Source organism: Dasypus novemcinctus, chromosome 14, assembly GCF_030445035.2.
Source record: "Dasypus novemcinctus isolate mDasNov1 chromosome 14, mDasNov1.1.hap2, whole genome shotgun sequence".
NCBI lineage: Eukaryota > Metazoa > Chordata > Mammalia > Cingulata > Dasypodidae > Dasypus > Dasypus novemcinctus.
The window spans coordinates 23,469,495-23,489,318 of record NC_080686.1 but is presented as its reverse complement, the minus strand read 5'-3'; the positions used below and the strand labels follow the sequence as shown (position 1 = coordinate 23,489,318).

Below are 19,824 nucleotides of genomic sequence, written 5' to 3'. Positions count from 1 at the left end.
AGAACATCTCTGAGATTTTTGTGGAGCTGATGTAATAATTTTGTCTCCACAGGGAGACAAGTTACATGCAAACACCTCTGGAGGTTGAGTCCGTGCTTGCTTGTGCCCCATCTCTGAAAATCCTGTCGGAAACCCAGCTGGTGGCAGAGCGCTGCAATTCTATAAGAGCATGATTACCAGGACACGGAAAGCCAGCCTCACGCCCTGCGCATAAGCCCATTGCGCAGACGTTTAAGTACCTTCAAGCTGTGTGTTCCTATGTGCAGCTAATCATTCCTGACTGTGGTTTCCCTTTAAATAAAGCAAGCGGTTACCAGAAGATGTGTTTGGCAGAGAGGTTGGCCTGTGTAAATTTCTAGTTTACGGCAGAGAAAATCAAGCGGGGTGGGGGAAGTTAGAAAATAATTAAAAGTCTGTGCTTCCTTATAACACGCTATCTCCACTAACTGAACTTCTAACCTGACATAAATACATTGCACACTGTAACCTGTTTCTCCTGATTATTAACCTTGAACTCGGCAACCTATAAATCATCCTCGAAACAGCTGGCGCTCAGCATTGCCCCAGAGGTATATGATTACGATCGTTTTATATATATCTGGGTATGCAGACATGAAAAATTCATTGAAGAGGTTGGTATTGTAAGACTTATTGTAATGAATTTTCTCAAAAACATAGATCATGTTTAAAATAGGTGTCTGCTTATTATAATGCAGCCATTTATATCTTCTGGAATTACCTTGCCCATAGCTCAGCCATTTTCTTAAAGTCAAACATGATGATACCTAAGCAGATTTACTGCAGTCACTTTGCACCGCTGAGAAGTAGTTTACCTTTTCCTTTTTGTGTTCATGCCTGCAGAACCCAGCTTCTGGGACAGGTCCAAGTTCTGGGTTTGCTTTTGTTTTTTTTTGTTTTCGGGGGATCATTTGGAAGAACATTTTTTAAAGGCACCCCCATTTACTTGGGTTGATCAACCACAAACACACATAGGAGAGCAGCCCCCGCCAGTGTAGTGCTTCCTAGGACTCACCGAAGACATTCCCGAGTCCCTGCAAAAAAATGGTCCCGATCACTATTTATTAGCACAATAAGAGGCTACATCTGAAATGGTACAGAGTGTCACCAAGGCCCGCTCGGTGCAAACGGAGCAAACAAGGCCAAGAGAGGTGGTGCCTTCCTCAAGGTCAAACATCGAGAAAGGAGGCGCTTCCAGATGCAGCCCTTGGGTCTCAGGTTTGTAGTAACCCCGATGAGATCACCCAGCGACGGCACTTACCAGGTGCGGGGGCAGAGCTAAGTCCTTCACTTGCTGAATCTTTAGCGTGACTTCTGAAGTGGGTGCACCCACTGTCAGCAAGGCCCTCGGTTGGCTTCTCAGGAAGCAGGCACAGAGAGGAGAAGGGTCTGCTCCAGGCGCTCCACTTACCTTCAGCAGAGCAAGATTCCACCTGAGGCCTTCGAGCTCTGAGGCGCTTTCCCCCACCACGCCGTTATACTGCTTTTAATTTCGTGGTCCGCCAGACTTGTGAACTGTTTTTGTATGAATCCATGAAAATACAGAATGCCTTTTCCTGATGGAAAACCTACACATAAAAATAACCCGATTAGGGAAACGGACTTTGGCCCAGTGGTTAGGGCGTCCGTCTACCATATGGGAGGTCCGCGGTTCAAACCCCGGGCCTCCTTGACCCGTGTGGAGCTGGCCATGCGCAGTGCTGATGCGCGCAAGGAGTGCCCCCCCACGCAGGGGTGTCCCCGCATAGGGGAGCCCCACGCGCAAGGAGTGCGCCCGTGAGGAAAGCCGCCCAGCGTGAAAAGAAAGAGCAGCCTGCCCAGGAATGGCGCCGCCCACACTTCCCGTGCCGCTGACGACAACAGAAGCGGACAAAGAAACAAGACGCAGCAAATAGACACCAAGAACAGACAACCAGGGGAGGGGGGGAAATTAAATAAATAAATAAATCTTAAAAAAAAAAAAAAAAAAAAATAACCCGATTAAAAGCAAATAGGTTTGGTGGGTCCTTGAAAAGTTAAACATAGAATTACCATCTGGCCAGGCAATTCCACTCCTAGGTATACACCCAAAAGTACTGAAAACAGGACCTCAAAACAGACACTTGTACACCAGTGTTCATAGCCGCCTCCTTCCCCATAGCCAGAGGGGGAAATGACTCCATCAACAGGTGAATGGCTGAATAGAAGGTAGTATATCCACACAACGGAATATTATTCAGTCATGAAAAGGAACGGAGTTCTGAGACGTGCCGTAAAATGGATGAACCTGGAAAGCATTAGGCTGGGTGAATGAAACCAGATGCAAAAGGATTCCACTTACCTGAAATATCTGGAATAAGCAAATTCATAGAGACAGAAGGTAGATTGGAGGTTACAGGAAAGAAGGGGAAGGAATAATGGGGAGTTGTTATTTAATGGGTACAGATTTTCTGTTTGGGGTGGTGAGAAAGTCTGGTCATGAAGAGTGGTGATGGTATCACATTGTGAATGTAATTAATGGCACAGAATCGTACACGTAAAAATGTTTAAAAAGGGAAATTTTATGATATATATATATACATATCTCCACAATTTTACAAACAATTAAAAAAAACAAAACCCAAAACAAATAGGTCCAGTTCCTGTGGGTTTGTAAATCATTCTTTGCTGGGTTTGAGCTCTTAAAACCACCACCCCTTTGCGGCTTTGTCCTCTACACAGGGCTTCGGGAAAGAAGTCAGCGACCCCTTTGCCCGTCCACGCGGCATCTGCCCTCTGCCTGCATCTAACACACCTCGCCTGCTGCATGCACCCGTCCTGCACCCAGCGGCGCTCGTGCACAGAGGCGGCCCAGCATTCGCGCGGGACAGCCGCGAGAGCGAAGAACAGGGTGGGCTTTCAAAACGAGAAGGCAGACGCTCGGCCCCCCGAAGCCGCGCAGCTCGCGCAGAGAGGAGGCTTTCCTCCTCGGGGGACTGGAAGGCTGAAGGCACCTGGTCGGGCCAGCTCGGCTTTGTTTTGCTTTGACACTGAAGGGCAAGTGGAAACAAGAGCGGCCGGGATGGGGAGCGGGGCGTCGCTGGCCGCCACCCGGCAGGGGCAGCCACGCCTGGGGAGTCCAGGAATCGGCCTTAGCTTGGCGGGGACACCATTCGGCTCCCAGGGCCAGCTTCCAGAAGCCAGCAGGGCTCCTTCCAGCTTGGACGAGGTTGCCCTGAATCTTGGTCGGACTCTCTGAGAACTTAGGAGGGAAATGATTCATGCCATGCGAAACAACAGCGAGCACGCCCGCTCACACGAGAATCGAACGAGTGCCACAGGGACACACGCGCTGCGACGCTGTCATCAGGCAGGGTCAGCATGCACGAGAGTCGACGTCCTCGGGGCCCGCTGGGCAAAGAAGTTTTTACGTGTATTGCCTCACTCAGTCTCCCAAACAGGCCTGTGCAGTAGGTGCTCTAATCATCAGCACTCTGTCCAGGAGAAAACAGAGGCAGTGACAGCGGCTAGTCATACGGTGGAGAGAAGGCTCCTCTGTACAAGAGGCATTTGGGAGGCAGCAGGGATTGGCCTTTCAGCAGTTGCCCATTTCTAAGTGGCATTACAAGCAATCACCAGTCACCTCAAAGCTGCTTTTCTGGCTCTCGTTCTTACTATCTCTCCAACGAGAAGGTTGGAGACCCTGTGAGAAGAACAGAGGAAACTTAGAGACCCTCTCCCCAGAAAACTGCACATCCCCACAGGGGACTGTGTCCCATTCTCAGCCCCCTCCCACAATGCCCACCGGGGAACCCCAGGTGTAAGAGCCTTGTTTTTTTGTTTTGTTTTTTGTTTTTTTAAAGATTTATTTTTTATTTATTTTTCTCCCCTCCCCCCCCCACCCCGTTTGTCTGTTCTCTGTGTCTATTTGCTGCGTCTTCTTTGTCCGCTTCTGTTGTTGTCAGCGGCACGGGAATCTGTGTTCTTTTTTTTGTTGTTGCCTCGTCATCTTGTTGTGTCAGCTCTTCGTGTGTGTGGCACCATTCTTAGGCAGGCTGCACTTTCATGCTTGGCAGCTCTCCTTATGGGGCGCGCTCCTTGCGTGTGGGGCTCCCCATACGTGAGAGACACCCCTGCGTGGCACAGCACTCCTTGCATCAGCACTGCGCATGGGCCAGCTCCACACGGGTCAAGGAGGCCTGGGGTTTGAACCGCGGACCTCCCATGTGGTAGGCGGACGCCCTAACCACTGGGCCAAGTCCACCGCCTGAAGCCTTGTTTTTTTTTTGTTTTTTTTTTTAAAGATTTATTTTTTATTTATTTAATTCCCCTCCTCTCCCCCGGTTGTCTGTTTTCTGTGTCTTTTTGCTGCGTCTTGTTTCTTTGTCCGCTTCTGTTGTCGTCAGCGGCACGGCAAGTGTGGGCGGCGCCATTCCTCGGCAGGCTGCTCCCTCCTTCGCGCTGGGCGGCTCTCCCTATGGGTGCACTCCTTGTGCGTGGGGCTCCCCTACGCGGGGGACACCCCTGTGTGGCAGGGCACTCCTTGCACGAATCAGCACTGCGCATGGGCCAGCTCCACACGGGTCAAGGAGGCCCGGGGCTTGAACCGCGGACCTCCCATGTGGTAGACGGACGCCCTAACCACTGGGCCAAAGTCCGTTTTCCGAAGCCTTGTTTTTAAAGCAACATTTTTCCAAAGTTCAGGCTATATCCATTATTTGGTCATGATATCAGTTTAGAGTGGAACGACCTTTTTTTAAAAAAATAGAACAGAACAGAAAATATTCCAGTGTAGAGGCAGTAGGAGTATGTGGTATTTTGAGAAACTTAAAAAAAAATTCATAGCCACATGTGACTCTGAACGTATTTCTCCTTAGGGTCTGTGAGCCACTGCTCCAGGACCCCTCACGGCCACCCCTGTGTGCCCTGCTCCAGGCTCCAGGCTGCAGGCTGCATTGCTCTCTTCAGCCCAGAACTACCTGCACAGGCTCCAGGCTCATTCCTATAGAATGTTCCTGAAAAACCAGAGTGCTTGCCTGCTTCCTCGGTGCGTTCTCTTTCACCACTCATTCGGAACTCGTCAGATGATGAGGATGGCTTTAAAGTCATCGTTTATTGAGTGTCAACTCAGCACCCAACACTAAGACTTTGTCCAGTCACTATTTCTAATCCTGAAGCAACGCCACATTAAGGTATCGTCATCATCTTATTATGAGGCTGATTAACCCGGATTCACAAATGAGGAGGGTAAAGCTCAGGGCGTGCCCAGCTCTTGCTCCCTGGCTCCGTGAGGCAGGGAATGTAGGAGTCACCTGCCGGGTGTCTCGTCATGTGGGAGGAAGACCTCTGGGTGTGGAGTCCAAACATCTTTCTGCAACAGCCAGCTAAGCCATCTCCTAACCTTGGGTCACCCTGTGGTCTTTTCTTTAATCTCTAAAGTCCCAACCAACCTGCCTACTGCAGAGTTGTAAGGACCTAATTTCAGAGTTGTAAGGACCAGTGGAGAAGAAAGCAAATGCTCTGAAGTCTGAAAGGTTCAGACAGGTGTGTGTCATTTATATCCTCCGTCTCGGCACCACGCCAGGGCCCCTGGGAGCCAGGGCACTGACTACATTCTCTGTCCTCCATCCCCATTCCCAGCACCCCCACCCCCAGGTGCCCACTAAATATTTGTCAAGAATGACGCCCGTCATCCTTTTGGTCTAGCATAATGCTCGAAGAATTCGAGCTTAAAACAACAGCGTCTTAAATTAATACACAAAAAGACTCCATGACATTTGTCCCTGAGAGCACCGAAGACTCAAAGCACAAAATGACTGCATTTAATCCACCCATCAAGCAAGTGTCCCAGTCCACGCAGCAATTTGGTGTGGACACGGGCAGCAGGGATGCCATGCTTCTCATCAGTGATCTTTGGGTTGTGGTTGGTGATGTCTTAAGGAGACGTGACATCATAGTAATGAGGGTGGCTGATGTAGGTCATTTAGCTGAGGTCCCTAAACTTCTCTGTGAGCTGCAATAATGCAGAGGCAAACTCCTGCTTTGCCCAGCTGGCCTCTGCTTCAAACAAACACTGCAAGTTCAAGGTGTCCCTACTCTGGATGAGCTCATTAAAGGGCGCCAAGGACAGTGGATCCCTCCACAAGCCTTCCCCCCAGGTCTAGGGGAGACCCCAGGTTCTTTGATTTCGCCACTCAATACATTTAGCCACAAATGATAATCAGCTGATTAGGATAGTTGGTACCCCAAACAGCTATTAAAACAGTAAGTCAAAATTTTTTTTTTTTTTAAGATTTATTTATTTATTTAATTTCCCCCCCTCCCCTGGTTGTCTGTTCTCTGTGTCTATTTGCTGCGTCTTGTTTCTTTGTCCGCTTCTGTTGTCGTCAGCGGCACGGGAAGTGTGTGCGGCGCCATTCCTGGGCAGGCTGCACTTTCTTTCACGCTGGGCGGCTCTCCTTACGGAGCGCACTCCTTGTGCGTGGGGCTCCCCTATGTGGGGGACACCCCTGCGTGGCAGGTCACTCCTTGTGCGCATCATCACTGCGCATGGCCAGCTCCACACGGGTCGAGGAGGCACGGGGTTTGAACCGCGGACCTCCCATGTGGTAGACGGACGCCCTAACCACTGGGCCAAAGTCCGTTTCCCAGTAAGTCAAATTTAAGGTGGCATTTTAGTGTCTCCTGGAGGGAAGGGAGAGGTTTCCTGCTTCATGGGCCCCTAGGAATAAATGTGCCACAGAAGGCTCCACGCGGTATCTGCGGGCTCGTCCCAGCATCCCGGCACTGCCCTCGGTGGATAAGCTGTGTACTCCCTCCCTTATGCCTCGTCGCTCTACAACGCCACACAGTCACATCACGAGCGCCTTTGCGACACCTCTGACACACACAGACAGGCACGCACAAGTAAGTACAGCCTCTCCGCCGCATGTCAGCTGAAGGTGAGTTTTTTGGATATTTGATCATTTGAGCTCCAAATACCAAGGAGAGACAAGATATTCCCCGAGTCACTCTTCTCAAATACACGCGTGCGCCTTCGTCTTCTCGTCCCTTGCCACCTTTCGCAGGCCAGTTTTGCTTTGCTTATTTGGCCTGTTCCCAAACCACATAAAAAGACCATAGAAACGCAAAAAGCTTTCGTTTCCTTGACATCATAAAGCAGTGTTCAGGTTTTTGCAGTCATTGTCCCCAACAGGAAGATTTTAATGGTAATTAATAATCGCTCGCTGCACACCCCTATCAAAAGACGGTTTCTCGGGTGAAGCCTCAAGGAACCTCTTCAGCGTTACCCGTATCCCCTCCCTCCGACATCTAGGAATCCTGACGGCCCGTGGGAAACTTTTCTCAGGAGTGGGCTGGGGGACGAGGGGCACGCCAAGCCCCTCGTCGTGTCACCCAGTCGCCCCCGCTGCTTTCCTCCGCGTTCTCTCAGAACTCGCAGGTATTCTACGACACGGGCCTCTGAAGGCGGGGAGGTGCGGGGCTTCCTTGTGCCTGGACACTTGGAGAGTAAGGGAGAAGGGAGATGTGGGAACGGTTCTATGGAACCTTCGAGCTATTCAGTGTGTCCAGCTGCTCCGCAGAGGCCAGCCGCGGCTGGAGGAGACGAGCGGGGAGCTGAGGGCAGGCCGGCTCGTCGGGGGGAGGACAGAGCTCCCCTGCCAGGCCCAGCGGCCGCCCCTCGCTCCCCGCCACCTCCTCCAACCAGATGGAAAGGAAGCTGGACGGGCCGGTGAGGAAACAGTAGCTCTGCGGCTGCAGATATGCAAATGCGCTCGGAGGGCTGCAGTAGCCCAGGAAAACCCTGTGGGTGGAGGCTGATGCCGCTGGTTATTTCCCAGCCATGTGCAGGAACTGCAGGTTCCCGCCTCTGTCATCTCCACTTCCAGGAGCTGCAGCTGCCTTCTAGAGGGCCACTGGGATAGACGGTCGTGTCGGATCACCCCCGAGATCCTAGAGCATAGCTTTAACCATGGGCAGACATACACAGCCTGCCAGTTACGCAGTCTATGTCATAAAATCAGCATGGACGGAAGCAGGCTCGTCGTTGTTCACAACGTCTCTTCTAAAAACTTGATGTCTTTCAGTCGTCCTTCCACCACTCGCTTTCGTCTTGTAGCAAGACTCTGGAAACTTCTGATTTGTTCTTCTTCACATGATACCATCTGTTGTTATTAGGAGACTGTGGTTTACTCTATTCTAGTTTCTTTCTTTCTTTTTTAAGATTCTAGAACCTGAATTAATGGGAAGGCAGATTTGTTCTCAGAGTCCAAACTAGGACCAGATCACCCTGAAGCAGTCTAACCTGTGGCTTTCTCTTCCATGCTCGTCTGACCGTGTGGCTCACCTCACCAGGTAAAGGGTTAGTGGCAAGAACACGGACCCGATTCGCTGGGGCGTGGTGTGGATTAACTCACAATGTCTATTAACAAACAAAAATGCTGAATTCTAAAACGTTAAGCCTGCCCGACTCCTAAGGAAACACAATGAAACGTGTTTAACAGGATGAGTTTTCTACTGGAGAATGTTGCATGTACTCCCAACACTTACATTTACAGCCTGCTTTGGTTTCCATCCGCAAGCCTGTGCCAAAGTTTAGATTTCTTGCATGGAGCCTGACAATTATGAGATGGTTTTGGATAGCAAAGGACGGTAAGCCAAGGCAGTACCAGGCTCCCGAAAAAGAAAAGGATCAGGGATTTTTTCACTTGTAATTTTGAAGCCAAGATCGAAATGCAGAGAAGGGGAAGGGACGATGGAGGAAGCTGCCTAAAGCAGAATATAAAGTGCTTCCGAAACACTATTTTGACGTGTGCTTCTATTTATTATACGTTAGAAATCTGCTATTATATTGTCCTTTAGCTTCAACTCAAAATTTGCCATGACAGATTTATCTTAGAGCCCAGTCAAGAGGGTTTGGATATTTAAATACCTTAAGGACGTTGTGATTAAGAAACTCACGGCAAGGAACATGAGAGGCAGTGCTGTACTTACACGTCTGTAAACATTTGGATCCGGGATTCTGCCATCTTTGTTCGGTTGGTGAAAATTCTAACCCCCTTAGGAGTTAAATCATAAGCATAAACCATTCTGAAGATAAAGATGTCAAATATAAGAATATTTGAAATTTTCATTGTCATTACCCTTTTCTTGAGTTTCATTTAACTTGCCTGGTAAGCATTCATCAATGAAGGGCATCCAAACTAAAATTCCACTCTACATTGGTAGATTCAAAAGAAAAGCTATAGACCAATGGACCCATTTAGAATGGGGAAGGGATTGCCAACACACACACATACACAATTTTTAAATTTTAGTTTAGAGACATAAGAATAAGAATGAGGGAGCAGATGTAGGTCGAGCGGTTGAGCATCGGCTTCCCATGTATGAGGTCCTGGGTTCGATCTCCAGTATCTCCTAAAAAAAAAAAATGAAAAAACCAACTCTCACTGGGGAGTGGATTTAACTCAGTGGTTGAGTGTCTGCTTCCCATGTATGAGGTCCTGGGTTCGATCCCCAGTACCTCCTAAAAAAAGAAAAGAAAAAAAAAGAATGGGAGAAATAGATCATTGAACAGACATTTTAAACATATAAAATTATTTAAATAGGCCGAAATACTTTGAAAATCATCATCCTAATGGGTATTAGAAAATCTGCAAATTGGATGACTCTCCTTTCAAAAAAATCCAATGATGAAATACTTTTTCCCAACGGAGTCTTACATTAGATGGCATATTCCAGAAGGTAATTTATTCATCTAGTTTGCCAAATGTAGTTTATTCTAAGACCTACAAAATTGTGGTAAATCTTATCAGCGCCAAGAGCCAAGTTAAATGCTGGTTCCAAGATGAAAGAAGAAGATAAAGTTTACTTTTAAGAGCTTGTTAGTGGCATAGTCATTTATACTGCTGTTTGCTGATTCAAGAGGCGACAAATGTGTGTGCATTACAGTGCATTACAGTGCACACACATTTGTCACCTTTTCTGTTAGATGGAGTTTCTGAAAACTCTTCCCAAATAAACGTCATAGAACTGAAAATGTAATTTTGTAATAGCCACATGAAGGAAAAAATTCTGTTTCCGGTATCTCTTTCTTTCAACACTAATCATGGAGTTTTATTATATATATTTAAAAGCATATAAACATTCTTTATCTACTGGTTTTTACCTGTGGATATTTATCTCAGTAGGAGTAAACCTGAACAGTTCATTCAAATTATTCATGCTGTTTAAACTGGAAACTCTACCTCTTACAATCTATCCAAATCCATCCACTTCTTCCGATCTCGTTTTCCATGCACCACCTTGGTCAAAGCTACTCCAAAAGTCTCCCAACTGGTCCGCAACTCCTCCTACAAGCCCCGTTCCCATGGCAGCCATTTGGGGTCCTTTAACATGCTGAATTGGATCTTACCACTTTCCTGCACAAACCTTCCAAAAGCTTTCTATGGCACTTAGAATGGAATCCAAACCCTTCCAGGCCGTGGGGGCTCTGGTCCCTGCCTCCCACCTCTTTCATCACTCCCTGCTATGCTTGCCGCATTTACGCAGCCAGGCTTGTTCTCCTTCTCCTGTTCAAGCTCATCCCCAGGTCAGGGTCTCTGCCCTTGCCGCTCCCTTGGTCTAGATCACTCTTCAGCCAGGTGTCAGTCTGCCGCTGCAAAGTTGCTGCCTCCGCAAAGTGCTCTCCTGACCAGTCCTGTCACCTTATCTTACAGTCTCCAGTCATTTTACATGTGATTTGTCTCCTGTCTCTTCCTATAGAATGTTCCATGACAGTAGCGCTCTCGTCTGTTTTGTTTCGTGCCCCTTGCTGTATTCCTGTCCCTAAGACAGCACCTAGCACATTAGCACCCAACAAACATCTGTTGATGAGTGTTAATGAAATTATACCAGCACCACGGTGGGAACCTGTGCTTTAGAGGCAGAGAAATCTCAGCCAAATACCAGGTTTGCAATATTTTTTAGCTTTGTGTCTCATTTGGGTAAGCTGCTGTTTTTTAAAGCCTTGCTCTCTTTATTGGTGAAATAAAAATACTCATGGGGCAAAATAAACCCAAATTTAAACAAAGGTAACTGGGACATGAGTTTCCTTAGAGTTTATCCTGTTCCAGATTCATGTAGATTTCTTTTATTTCCTGAACTCAAACTTAAGATCCATGATGGAGGGGTGAGGGAGAAAAGAAATGGAAAAATACGGAAGCACCAAACACTTTAGACCATCACTATGCAATAACTTCCTCTTAGAGACATAAGCAGTCCTGAGAGGGGTGGCAGCTCTGATGTCGGACTCCTGGGTCCCTGTCCTGGCACCGCACTCCCTGCCACCTACACTCCCCATGCCTCAGTGTCTTCGTGGTTGCACAGCGCCTCACAGACACGCGAGGAGGAGATGAGCAACGCTGTGGAAAGTGCTCACGTGCACAAAGCACACGAGGGACACTGGTTATGACCTAATAGGAAGAGTGGATTCCATTAGAAGAAAAAGACATTTTCCAAGGTGGCAGTTTGGAGATCTTTACATTTGAGTTATCTAACAGTCCTAGATAATGCAGGCAGCCGACTCATCTATCAACTCAGAGTTCCTGTGGGCCACCAGAACCTGAGGCCTCTGCTTGGAAGACCCTCCACGCCGTCAGCCTTTTCTCCTTACAGGGAGAGTCACGTCGTATGTCGTATCATATGCTGGACTCAGACAAGGTCACGGGAAAACTTCCCAGGTATAAAGAATTAGAATTCTTACAACTGATTTTACTATGCATTCTGCCCCTGAATTATTTCAAGGCCAAAAGTGTTTTGCAGTTATTTAAATATCTAAATTCCTTAGGCTTTGTGCAGATTTAGTCTTATCTTCCATGTTTAAAGAATTCCTTCTCAGGAGATCCGCTCTTGGAGGCACTTCCCTGAGCACATGACCTGCTAGGTGACTTTCAGGAGATAATGGTGGTGGCCACAGTGGGTAAAAAGCAGTCACGGGCTGGGTAGGTTGACATTGTTCCTTTTCCAGGATCGTCAGGGCAATCTTTCCAACTTGGGGTGTGTTTATAAATCTGGGTTCGAATAACCAGGTTGGCAGTTTCCTAGCTCTGGGACTTATTTGGGTAAGTGAACCTCTTTGTCCAAAAGGAATTTGGACAATCTGTCGGGTGACTCCTGGAGGGAAGAGTAACAGATTGTCTGCGTATTGGAGGGGGAGGAGTATCGAGGGAGGCAGTGCACACAAGACAACACCGCACACAAGACAACACCGCACACAAGACAACACCGCACACAAGACAACACCGGCTTCCTCTCACCTGGGAGGAGACAGGTCTTTGTCTTTGTTCAGGTGACATAAAAAGGGGAAAACAGGAGCTCTCACCTTATATCGTACCTTAACTGCCCGAGGTCGTAAGGAGCTTTAGACCACGCAGTCGCTCTGGAGACTCTGTGCGTTTACGCGTGCCGCTGCGCAGGTGCGCGCATCAGCGGGTCTGCCTGTAGCTGCACGTGGGCTTTCCCACACTCGGGTTGCTGGCGTCCAGCACTGGCCTGCAGGACACCAGCGTGCTTTTGTGTCCCCTGCTGACACCACGACATTGTGTTTTTCTCCCCATTAACTAAGGACGAATGACCTAGATACTGGGCCCACTCAAGCCCCGTTTTCCTTTGCCCTTTTTGTTCGTCAGTGTACTGCGTTATCGCAGGCTGCGCACGCTTTTAAGTGTTCTCAGGCTCAGGCGCCCTTTGAGGGAGGAACGGGAGGTTTCTGGGGCCTCTCTGTTGAGCTCTCTGGAGTGGAATTATGGGAAGGTAATTCAAGGTTTTTTCCTCCTGTCTCGTCGTGAAGACAATCGGGTTGGAGTATTACTAACGGCTCAGCTGGTATAAGAGGCTGTATCAAGAAAACCGTACAATAGCCAGAAGGCTGGATTTGCACCTATTGTGAATAAGAACTAGACCGTGGACGCCAGCTCCCCTACGTGCCACGTGCTCTCATCACATCTCTGCATATCATGGGTCACTTTTATTAAAAGCATCATTACTACAGTTGGCAGCAATTTACATTTTATCTTACACGATAGCAGTTTTCAAAGGAAAAAAATAAAAGGACATCACAACAAAGAAAAACAATACATTTACAAAGTCATGTCTGTAAACTTCAAGGCTAGTTTAGAGCTGAGGTAATGCTGTTTAGCTTTGTGGCTAAAGTAACAAAGTCCTTTAATTTAAAAAAGGTACCTGATTCTCTCTTCTCTCACTCTTTATTTATTTATCTATTTATTTTGTTTATACCAGTGCATTACAAGATCACGAGACAATGGAACTGGAGTTCTGTCTGGCAAGAACCCGCCCAGTAGGTTAATTTCCAAAGGGACCCTTCACATTCAACAGCTGCCTTATTATTGCTGCGTCTCAAGCTGGAGACGTTCACACTAACGTGGAGATTGTCAGAGTGTATGGATGTGTGTGTATGAGCAAGTGTGGGAACCCCCATACAGTCAAAAAGGAAAAAAAAAAAAAAAAAGAGCAAGTATGATATGTATGGTAAATTTCATCTTGACCTTCACAGCAAAAAAAAAATTTAAAAATTAAATACATAACTTCATACTTCCTTGAAGCAGCACTTCCTTCCATTCGTGCCACCCAGTCACAAATTGCTCTTTTATTATAATACCAATGGTACCAAAAGGAAAAAAAAAAGCAGAGCATTATGTAAGTTTCCTTAAAAAAGACATGATCACCTCGCAAATTTCATCTCTCCTAGGGATAATAAATAATGCACTGCACAATACTTAATGACCAAGATACCTTTTGACACACCTGTATAACATGACTTGGACTTTTTTTTCTTTTTTCTTTTTGCTACACTATGTTACAGAACAGCTTATAAAACTAGGTATGAACATTAACTGTGAGTGTAAACAGTAGGACTACCACTTGTCAAAAGTTTTAAACACTTGAACGGGAACTGGGACTGGCTATTCGTCATTTCCGTTGTTTTCCGCGTCGTCGCCCCCGTCGAGGGAGTCCAGCTCTTCCCGCTGCGCGAGCTCGTCTTCGAGGACGGAGGACTCTGCGGTTTTGTCCAGGCTCTCCTCAGCATCGCTGCCCTCGAGGGTCTCTTCGTCTTTCAAGGCGGCCCCCTCGGCCTTGTCGGCAGCCTTTTCCTCGCCGGAGCCCACGGCGCCCTGGAGTCCTGCCAGCGCGGGGAAGCCGGGCAGCGTCAGTCCTCCCAGTCCTGGAGGTAGGAACATGGACGGGTAGAAGAGGCCGGGGGCCATGGTGGACAGCAGGAACGGGTTGAAGGCCAGCGGGTTGGAGGGCAGGCCGGCCGGGCCAGTAGCAGCACCAACAGATCCATTTGCGGGGTCAGTAGCCGAAACAGCAGCTGTGCTTTTCTCAGAGTCTTTGTTCTCGTCTTCCATCTCGTTGCCCTTCTCGTCGCCTTTCGGGGCGCCGTCGTCCGGTTCCCCCTGACCCGGGGCAGTCGCGGTGTTCCCGGCGGCCGCGGGGAGGGGGCTGTTGAGCAGCCCGCCCAGCCCGAACACGCTGGGCAGGCCGGCCATGCCCGGCAGCATCAGGGGCAGCACGGCGGCCGGGCTCTTGGCGTCGCCGCCCGCGGCCGCGGCTGTCGCCAGGCCTGGCGGGAAGCCCATGAGGCCGGCCAGCTGGAGAGACTGCAGGTTCTGCAGGTTCTGGAGGCTCGTGAGGTCCATTCCAGCAAACAGGCTGTTCACCAGCAGAGGGTTGATTCCCGAAGTGGAGGCCACGGCGGCGGCGGCGGCGGCCGCTCTGGCGATTTCACTTTTGGGCCTTCTTCCTCGTCTGCTCGCGCCTTCTCCCCTCACCACAGGCCCAGTGAGCAGCCGGTCGAACATCGACTCTGGAACAAAGCCCTGGAGCAGAGAAAGGGGCAGGCCATGGCTTCATGAAAAGTCGTGGAAGGAAATTTAAGTTTCGACTGATGACTGATGTCGGAGCGCCACTCGATACCCAAAACAGAGGAGTTTAAAAAACACCTGACATTTAACCTATCTTTTACTTCTTGGGGCAAATCAATGACCCATTTTCCCAAGGTGTCCTGAATTTAAAGTCTTAATGTGGGCCTTTGCAATGAACCAAAAGATGATTTTCTAAGTGGAAATATATAAGCTATTGCTTCCATTCTAAAAACTCAATGATAAAACTTCTGAAAGTAAAAATAATGTTTTTTAGCATCACATTAACTCAATGAGTTACACTGAATTTCAGCAGAAAAACTGTTAAAAGTGAGGAATATCAGAGTTATCTTCAGTCTTGATTAACTCAAGAAATAATGCATCAGAAAATAGTTGAGAAATATGGAAAATTTAGTTAAGTGAAGCTAAATTTTAGTATTGCCCCTGCAGAAATGAAAACTTTTGTTTGCATCAAAAACCTGCACAAGGATGTTTATAGCACATCCATTCATAACTGCCCAAATCTGAAAACATCCTAAATGCCCTTCAATGGAAGAATGGTACCTCAGCCAAAAAAAGGAATGAACTTTTGATACATGCAACAACTTGGATGACTCTTTAGGGCATAATGCTGAGTGAAAAGAGCTGGCTTAAGAGGTTCCATATTGGATGTTTTCATTTCTGTGATGGTCTCAAAAAGACCAAAACTAGAAGGGTGGAGGCCAGGCCAGTGGCTGATGGGGGTGAGTGAAGGAGTGGGGGAGACTATAAAGGAAAGTACAGGGAATTGGGGAAGGGGGGATGGAGCTGTTCTGTATTCTGATCAAGGCGGTGGGTTACATGAATCTACATGTGTTAAAATTCACAGAACTATACACCAAGGAAAAAAAAGTTCATTTTATTGAAAAATAATTTAAACAAACAAAAGAACCAGCCCATCAACATACTGATTTTAAAAATTTTAAAAATAAAACCTGCCATAACCTACTGAATGTACTGGGGGAGAGTGTGAACTACAGACTAAACTATTATCCATGTGGTGCAGCAGTGCCCCAAAATGTGTTCACCGAGTGTGACGAGTGTGCCACAGTGATGGGGAGGCTGCTGGTGCGGGAGGAGTGGGGTGGGGGTTAGGGGGTATTTGGGAACCTCTTATATTTTTTATTGTAATATTTTTTTGTGTGTGATGTATATATCTTCAAAAAAATACAATTTACAAAAATGATGGGGTGGGGGAGTGGGGAGTGGGGTATATGGGACCCTCTTATGTTTTGTATGTTTTTTAATGTAACGTTCTTTGTGATCTATTAACTTTAATAAAAAAAGTGTAAAAAAAGTGTAAAAAAATTTTAAAACAAGGTAAAAAATAAAAAATAAAATAATGGGGTTAAAAAACACATTTTAGGCAGAATTGTATTTTTTGTTTCAAAATCAGAAATCACAGTTAATCTTAACGCTCTTCATCCCCATAAATTCTGTTCCACAGGCAGGCTGGTAAATAGGCTTACCTGTATGAAGCAAGGCGCCCTCCAAAACTGTGGCTATTTCTACATAGTCCTTCTAATCAAGGCTGACAGATTAATCTGCACTGGGTTAATGACGTGTTGAGGTATGAAATGTATGAGAGGATACATGAGATTGATGTATTATGTCAATTTTTTAAAGATAAGAATGAGCTAAAGTTGAACAATTAATGAGCAACAGAAAAGAGAGAAAACGCAGGAGAACCATTTTGTGGGGACCCTCCGTGATGGAAACGTGGGGTCTGTACTTACAGACTGCTTGACAATACCAGTCCAGTCTGGGGCAACTGCAAATTCAGGATTTTCTTCCAGCCACCTGGGTAGATCCTTCATTGGCGGGGCCATGGCTCCACCCATCTGGGGAAAGACACCAGTAAACAATTAAAGGAACCCCAGGTTCTTCATATCTCTGTATAGTCTTGAAAAAACATGTTTTTTTTTTCCCTTACAAATGATGGTGGGGGGTGTGTGGAGGGGTGGGGGGGGATGCTTCTTTGTGGGATCAGAAGTCACAGAGAGATCAACTCTGCTTCCCCGCACTTTACCTTCTTCCCATTGCGTTTATTGACAACAGGCACCCTTTCTTCTCCGGTCAAAGTGTTTATATCCAATTTATTAGGGTTTCGACACCTATGTCGTTTCTGTTTCGGTTTCTGAAACGAGGAGAACAGCACATCTGCATTCTTCTAAAAAAAAAAAAAATGTGTTTAGTATACTTATTCTTTCCTATGTAAATGATGAAAACAGCAGTCATTTTCAACTACTATGGATATTTCTAGAAATCTTACTTTTCCTCCAAAAGAAAAACTCCTACTTTTCCCCCTCAGTGCATTAAGGAATCAAATAAACATGCAGGCTGAGAGTGTGCTTTTCCTTTTGTCTATCAATAATCCCAAAAAGGTTTTTCTTTAAATGTTAACCAAATTATGGTTATCTTTAAAGGAAACTTTCTGCGCTGTCTTTACTAATTTCTAATTAATAACTTAAATGAACATAGAGGGAAGCAGATTTGGCCCAATGGATAGGGCGTCCGTCTACCACACGGAAGTCCACGGTTCAAACCCCGGGCCTCCTTGACCCGTGTGGAGCTGGCCCACGCACAGTGCTGATGCACACAGGGAGTGCCCTGCCACGCAGGGGTGTCCCCCGTGTAGGGGACCCCACGAGCAAGGAGTGCACCCCGTAAGGAGAGCCGCCCAGTGCGAAATAAAGTGCAGCCTGCCCAGAAATGGTGCCGCCCACACGGAGAGCTGATGCAGCAAGATGACGCAATAAAGAGAGACATGGATGCTGAGTGCTGCTGACAAGAATACAGGCAGACACAGAAGAACATGCAGTGAATGGACACAGAGAGCAGACAACTTGGGGGTGAGGGGTGGAAAAGGGGAGAGAAATAAATAAAAAATAAATCTTTAAAAAAAAAATGAACATAGAGATAACAATGCATTTAGTGACAGAAAACTGTCTATGAGAAGACACAACAGATAAAAGAATTTGTGTGGGAGGGCAGGCATTCAGGTGGGCAGTTACACGAGGCTGAATTCAATAAAATAACAAGCAAAATTCTACATTTGCGTTTTTTAAAATCACCCAGAGATGTACAGGAAGTAACAGACCTGCGCTGCCAGCTAGCAAATAGTTCATGTGCAAAATCATCGGCCGATATTAACTGCCTAATGTTTAATTAAGGCATAAGTGCTATTTAGTTGCTTAAAAAGAAGCTAATAAAGTCTTGGGCTGCATCAAGTGGCCAAATGTCAGGACGTAATGGCTTCATAGTGCTCTATGCTGGTCACACCTTGTCCAGAGACCAATTAAGGAACATTTAAGAAGCCTATCCAAACAAGACCACTGGGGACTGTGCCATACAAAGAGTAACTGAGAAAGTCACGGTTGTGCGGTGGGAAAAGGGAAAATTAAGGAGATGCGGGATAATTGTCTTCAGATAACTCAAGGCCATCCTTCAGCAGGGCAGAGCTGAACCTCGTTTCTCGCAGGTAGGAGCTATGGTGATCTACGATGATGAAAAACTGCCAAAGACTCAGAGGAGACATTCAAGTGAGAGGTGGAGGGATTTCTACACTGTGTGGAAGAGAGATGCTTTCTCACGCCAAGTTTTGTAATACTTACTGGTACATAACTTGGCATATCAACAGTGTAAGTAGGATGCAGCTTAAGCCATTCAACTAAATCCTTATTTTTAGGGGCATCTTCCCCCACCAGCCTAGTTCCGTCTTCTAGATTTATCACGGGGATCCGCATGTCTGGGTCCAGCTCTCCAGGAGAAGGAATGTTTCTTGTTGGCGGGGTCTCTATGTCTTCCTCAAAAGCTTTGGTCACCTCCGCATCCTCCTGCGGAAAGTTGACAAGGGTTTGATTCTCATGTCAAGAGAGACGTTGCGACAGTGTCCTAAGTCTAAGAACGTGCTATACTAATGTCATGGGTCTTTGACTACAAGGGGAAAAAAGTTTCCTGAAGCAATGCCAGTTTGAGAACAGCTACTGAATGACTTCTACTACTATTTTCACTGTAGACTTCAGAATTAGTTAGAAAACCCAAAGGCCATCCCATCTCCACCCGCTGAAACCCTAAGCGAGTCATCAGGACTTGACCTGTGCCTTTTGTGGATCCTTGCATAACAGAGTTAAAGATAACTGATAATCAAAGGACTGTTCCAAAAGCTAGTTTGTAGGGACGTTATCGGCACTCTGTGCAAAGGACAATCTTGTGGGTAGGGCAATGTTCTGTGTTCGATTTGCATGGCATAAGATGAACCCCAACTGAGGTTTAGACTTTGCCATCGGCACCCAGCCACTCGTCTTCAAACTCTATTATCTCAACCTCCAGACATCTTTCATAAAATCAGCCCATTTCTCTACCCCGAGGGCTCCTGCCATGGGTCAAGCCTTCATCACTCCTCAAACTTTCTAAGCTGTGTTCCTGATTTGAGTCCCGCCCTTCTCCCATCCTGCCTCCATGCTGTTCTATGGAGCCGGTTTTCTAAAATGCTGCTCTGTTCAGTTCAAAAAATGACACCACATCACTCTTCTTTGGAAATTACTTACATAACTTCATCCCCAACACCTTCAGGATAAAATCCAGGGCAGTCGAGGCCCTCTGTGATATGCCCCTTGCCTTGGCTCCAAGCTCATCTCTGCTGAACCTTCACTCTTCACCAAGTTCCTCAGCCAATAACTTCTGGGTCATTGAACACCAGAGGGCTCTCCCTTCTCCCTCCCTACCCCAACCTTTTCAAATGGCCAACTCCCACTCAATCTTCAAAACCTAGCCCAAGTATGACCATCTCAGTGAAACTTCCTCATCTGTTTCTCCCTCCACCTGCCCTCCACCCCCAGCCTTCCTGGGTCGTGTGCACCCTCCTTTGGGCTCACAAAGCTCTTAG

General features: G+C 47.1%; 1 protein-coding gene across 5 annotated transcripts in view; it reads right to left on the bottom strand.

Annotated features, from left to right (window-relative positions):
- Positions 1-13,793: 13,793 nt before the first annotated feature.
- CHD7 (chromodomain helicase DNA binding protein 7) overlaps positions 13,794-19,824 on the bottom strand; it is a 195,384-nt gene continuing 189,353 nt past the window's right edge. For 3 of the 5 annotated variants that reach the window (XM_058275557.2, XM_058275558.2, XM_058275560.2), the window contains 4 exons: positions 18,551-18,772; positions 16,966-17,106; positions 16,673-16,777; positions 13,794-14,855 (listed from right to left, as the gene is read on the bottom strand). In XM_058275557.2, coding sequence (XP_058131540.1) covers positions 13,938-14,855; positions 16,673-16,777; positions 16,966-17,106; positions 18,551-18,772 — 1,386 coding nt within the window. In that variant the 3' untranslated portion in view covers positions 13,794-13,937. The remainder of the gene's footprint in view (positions 14,856-16,672; positions 16,778-16,965; positions 17,107-18,550; positions 18,773-19,824) is intronic. The other 2 variants (XM_058275559.2, XM_058275561.2) reach the window with 2 other exon arrangements.